At 45.1% G+C, this 5,376-nt stretch overlaps 1 protein-coding gene across 1 annotated transcript in view; it reads left to right on the forward strand.

Annotated features, from left to right (window-relative positions):
• Positions 1–1,007: 1,007 nt before the first annotated feature.
• The window catches only part of ALG8 (ALG8, alpha-1,3-glucosyltransferase), a 48,609-nt gene continuing 44,240 nt past the window's right edge, over positions 1,008–5,376 (forward strand). Inside the window, exon 1 of the mRNA XM_011989712.1 lies at positions 1,008–1,174. Within this exon, the coding sequence (XP_011845102.1) occupies positions 1,080–1,174 (95 nt within the window). The 5' untranslated portion in view covers positions 1,008–1,079. The remainder of the gene's footprint in view (positions 1,175–5,376) is intronic.

Here is a 5,376-nt window from a genome sequence, read left to right on the forward strand (position 1 = left end):
TTTTTTTGAGACGGAGTTTCGCTCTGGTCTCCCAGGTTGGAGTGCAATGGCGCGATCTCAGCTCACTGCAACCTCCGCCTCCCACCTTCAAGCGATTCTCTAGTTTCAGCCTCCCGAGTAAGTGGAATTACAGGCGCCCGCCACCATGCTCGACTAATTTTTTTTTTAATTTTTAATTAAATGTTGGCCAGGCTGATCTCAAACTCCTGAACTCAGGTGATTCGCCCGCCTCGGCCTCCCAGTGTTGGGATTACGGGCGTGAGCACCGCGTCCGGCCAGAAACCATTTTTATCTCCTATTTTCAAAAAAAATAATAATAAAAGAAAAAAAGAAACTGAGGTTTAGAGAATTTGTGCAAGATCACACAGTAAAATAATGAGACAAGTCTAATTCCATTGCATGTGCCTCAGTCTTTTCGCAATCTGCGACTTTATTGGGCCTACTGAATCAGAATCTGAATTTTAACATGAACCGTAGGTTATCTGTACAGTAAGCGTTAGGACTAGCCTCCACCCTGCTTCCAGAATGGGTTCCGCTCAAGGAGGAGCTGAGCCAAGAGCCTCGCTCAGAGTTCTAAAAACAATGTTTCTCACCTCTGTATCTTTGCACATGCCATTCTCTAGCTGGATTTAATACTCCGGTGCAGGCATCCAGGTTGGGAGCCCCCGCAGTTCTCTCATGGTACTTTTATCTACTGTAACTCTAGGGCAACAATCCTGACTTCTCGACTAGTGCATGCACGTCTCTAGCGTTGTTTTTTTTTTCTCACCTAAGTATCCCCAATACTACAAAGTGATGACTCAGAGCAAACGACCACTCTTTCTATGCAAGTATGAACTAGCCGATAAAACTTAAAAGTGGCTACAAAGGCCAGCGCAGAAGCCCTTCCTGCCCGGGGGGAAACGCGGCTGTAAAGAAAAAGTGGCCGGGAGGTTTAAAGAGCTGACTGCAGTCCTCGGACTGGCTGCGCGGCTCGCCGCATGCGCGCAGCTCGCGGGCTCCGCTTCAGTGGGCCTTCTCCGCATGCGCGGGATCCCGGATGTGGATCAAGTTGGTAGGAAGCGTGCGGTGCCGCAGCAATGGCGGCGTTCACAATTGCCGCGGGGACTGGCAATTGGTTTTCGGCTTTGGCGCTCGGGGTGACTCTCCTTAAATGTCTTCTCATCCCCACCTAGTAAGGGACTCCCACGGCCAGGGGCTGGGCGGGGAGGCCCCGCGGTCGGTCAGGGCGGGAGAGAGAGGTGTGGATATCCCTAGTTATAAAGAGAAGGAACTTAAGGTCGTGTTTGTCGGTACCCTGCTTTTGCTAAGCTTTCCGTTTCGTCGTTTGTTACTTGACTTAGCCTCAGCTGGCTAGGTTCAGAGCTGGCGCTGTCGGATTTGGAACAAGTCACTTTAATGTTTCTGAACCTCAGGGTCCTTATCCTTAATATGCATTTAAGAACCTTTCGAACAGCCATTCAGCCAGTATTAACAGGTGCCTGAGGTGCCAGGTACCCTTCTAGCTCCCGAGAGGTGCGGTGGTGAGCAAGACATTACTGGTCCTTGCTCTCGAAGTTGGTGGGTGGAACTAGACAAACAGGAACGTTTCAGATTGTGATAAAGGAAATAGAGGGTTACTAAGTGGCTGGGCGCTACTCCTTTAGAAGGTGATGTTTGAGTTGAAATTCAAAAAATGAAAAAAGAATAAGTGATGTGGAAAGCAGTTCAGGCATAGTGAAGAGTAAGTTAAATGGCCCTGTGGCAGGAAAGAAGTCAGAGCATTCTAGGAACACAAAGTGCCTCTTGTGGCTGCAGAGCATTGAAGAAGAGGAGTGGCACAGGATGGGGTGCACAGGGGACAGATAACACAGGGTTTCGAAGACCACAGTTAGACTGCTGTGTAAAAAATGGATGTAGGGCCAAGACTGAAAGCGTGGAAACCAAGAAACAACCATCAAATGGTGGTGTGTATACAGTAGGTACTCAATGTTTATTAATATTAGCTTCCATCCTGCCTCCATCCTTCCTCTTTTTTCTTTTTCTCCCTCATCCCTTTTCTCCTTTCCCTCCCACTTCCTAGTTTAGGGTTTGTTTTATTGGTATCCTTTGATTCAGGCTCTTGGTGATTTCTTGTTGAGTATGGGAGAGTCGTATGTATAGAATGTAAGTCTATACTGATGTGTATGTGTAATCATATAAGTGGAATGTGTATGTAGATTCAGTAAAATGATTAACTGTAGGTCTGTGCATTAAGAAGATATTTCTTGCTTTAGTTGCCTGGGGCTAGAAATGTATCCTCAGAGTTGTTTTTTTTTTTGTTTCTTTGTTATTATTTTGTTTTTGAGACAGGCTTGCCCCACTTTGTCACCCAGACTGGAGTGCAGTGGTACGATCTCAGCTTACTGCAACCTCTGCCTCCCGGGTTCAAATGATTCTCCTGCCTCAGCCTCCTGAGTACCTGGGATTACAGGCGTGCACCACCGCGCCAGGCTAATTTTTGTATTTTTAGTGGAGACGGGGTTTCACGATGATGGCCGGGAGCTGGTCTCAAACTCCTGACCTCAAGTGGTCCACCTACCTCGGCCTCCCATAATGTTGGGATTACAGGCGTGAGCCACCATGCCTGGCCAGGGTTGTTATTTTGAATACTGCTCTTGGTCCAGGTTAAGAATGTATATAGCACTCATTTTGGCAGCACATGTACAGGAATACCTCAGTTTTTGCACTTTGCTTTATTGCACTTCACAGATACTGCATTTTCATTTTTTTTTTTTAACAAATTGAAGGCTGTGGTAACTCTCCATTGAGCAACTCTATCAACGCCATTTTTCTAACATCATGTGCTCATTTTGTGTCTGTGTTACATTTTGGTAAATCTTGAAATATTTCACACTTTTTCATTACTATTATATTTGTTATGATGATCTGTAATCAGTGATCTTTGATATTACTATTCTGATTGCTTTGGGGCAACACTATGGTGAATTTAATAAATGCTGTGTGTTCCGACTGCTCTACCAACCAGCTGTTCCACCATCTCTCTCCCTATCCTCAGGCCTCCCTATTGACTGAGATACAATAATAAAATTAGGCCAATTAATAGCCCTACAGAGGCCTCTAAGTTTTCAAGTGAGAGGAAGAGTCACATATCTGTGACTTTAAATCAAAAGCTCGAAATGATTGAGCTTGATGAGGAAGGCATCCTGAAAGCCAAGACAGGCTGAAAGGTAGGCCCATTGTGCCAAACAGCCAAGTTGTGAGTGCAGAGGAAAAGTTCTTGAAGGAAACTAAAAGTGCTACTCCAGTGAATACACAAGTGATAAGAAAGTGAAACAACCTTGATGATATGGAGAACATTTTAGTGGTCTGGATAGATCAAACCAGCCATAACATTCCCTTAACCAAAACCTTATCCACATCAAGGCCCTAACGCTTCAATTCTTTGAAGCCTAAGAGAAGTGAGGAAGTTGCAGAAGAAAATTTGGAAGCTAGCAGAGGTGGGTTCATGAGGTTTAAGAAAAGAGGCCATCAGCCGGGCACGGTGGCTCGTGCCTGTAATCCTAGCACTTTGGGAGGCCAAGATGGGTGGATCACCAGAGGACCAACATGGAGAAACCCCGTCTCTACTAAAAATACAAAATTAGCCGGGCATGGTGGAGCATGCCTGTAATCCCAGCTACTTGGGAGGCTAAGGCAGGAGAATCACTTGAAACCGGAGGTTGCAGTGAGCTGAGATCGCACTATTGCACTCCAGCCTGGACAACAAGAGCGAAACTCCATCTCAAAAAAAAAAAAAAAAAGAAAAAGAAAGAAAGAAAAGAAGCCATCTCCATAATAAAGTACAAGGTGAAGCAGCAAGTGTTGATGTAGAAGCTGCAGTAAGTTTTCTAGATCTAGCTAAGATCACTGATTAAGGTGGCTACACTAAACAATAGATTTTCAAGGTAGAAGAAACAGACTTACATTGGAAGATGCCATCTAGGACATCTAGTTGAAACCAGTTCTCATTTACTGTTCTGAAAATCCGATGGCCCTTAAGACTTATGCTAAATCTACTCTGCCTATGCTCTATAAATGGAACAACAAAGCCCTGGATGGCAGCACATCTATTTACAGCATGATTTACTGAATAAGCCCACTGTTGAGACCTACTGCTCAGAAACCAATTTTTTTTTTTTTTTTTTTTCTAGAGACAAGGTCTTGCTCTTATCTCCCAGGGTGAAGTACAGTGGCACCATCATGGCTCACTGCAGCCTTAATCTCCTGCGCTTGAGCAATCTTCCTCCCTCAGCCTCCCGAATAGCTGGGACGAAGACAGATGCCACCATGCCCAGCTAATTTTTTTTCTCTCTCTATTATCTGTCTGTCATCTATCTATCTATGTGTATGTGTTTTGGTTTGGTTTGTTTGTTGTTGTTGTTGTTTTTCTTTTTGGTAGAGACAAGGTGTCACTGTGTTGCCGGGCTGATCTCGAATTCCTGGGCTCAAGTGAGCCCTTCCAAAGTGCTGGGATTACAGACCTGAGCCACCTCATTGGTCAATATTTTTCCTTTTTCTTTTCTTTTTTGAGGCAGGATTTCACTTTGTCAGGCTGGAGTGCACTGGTGTGATCTCAGCTCACTGCTGCCTCTACCTCCTGGGCTCAAACAATCCTCCCATCTCAGCTTCCCAAGTAATTTGAACTACACATGCACACCACTATGCCCAGCTAACTTTTTGTATTTTTTGCAGAGATGGGGCTTCACCAGGTTGCCCAGGCTGGTCTCAAATTCCTGACTTCAAGTGATCCACCTGTCTTGGCCTCCCAAAGTGCTAGGATTACAGACATGAGCCACCATACCCAGCCATTATTTTTCTTTCTTTTTTTTTTCTTATTTATTTATTTTTGAGGTGGAGTTTCGCTCTGTCTCCCACACTGGAGTGTAGTGGCACAATCTCAGCTCACTGCAACCTCAGCTTCCCGGGTTCAAGCAATTCTCCTGCCTCAGCCACCCAAGTAGCTGGGGTTACAGGTGCACACCATCATGCCCTGCTAATTTTTATATTTTTAGTAGAGATGGGGTTTTGCCATGTTGGCCAGGCTGGTCTTGAACTCCTGGCCTCACATGATCTGCTCTCTTTGACCTCCCAGAGTGCTGGGATTACAGGCATGAGCACCATGCCCGGCCTTTTTTTTAAAATTTATTTCTGGAGAGATGGGGTCACTGCGTTACCCAGGCCAGCCTGGAATTCCTAGGCTTAAGCAATCCTACCTTTGCTTCCCAAAGTTCTGGGATTACAGACATGAGCCACTGTGCCCAGCCTTAATGTTGTTTTCATGCCTGCTGATGTAATATCTATTCTGCAGCCAGTTGACTAGTTGCTTTTTTTTTTTTTTTTTTTTTTTTTGAAACA

This window comes from Mandrillus leucophaeus, unplaced genomic scaffold (assembly GCF_000951045.1).
Source record: "Mandrillus leucophaeus isolate KB7577 unplaced genomic scaffold, Mleu.le_1.0 Scaffold360, whole genome shotgun sequence".
NCBI classification, from domain to species: Eukaryota; Metazoa; Chordata; class Mammalia; order Primates; family Cercopithecidae; genus Mandrillus; species Mandrillus leucophaeus.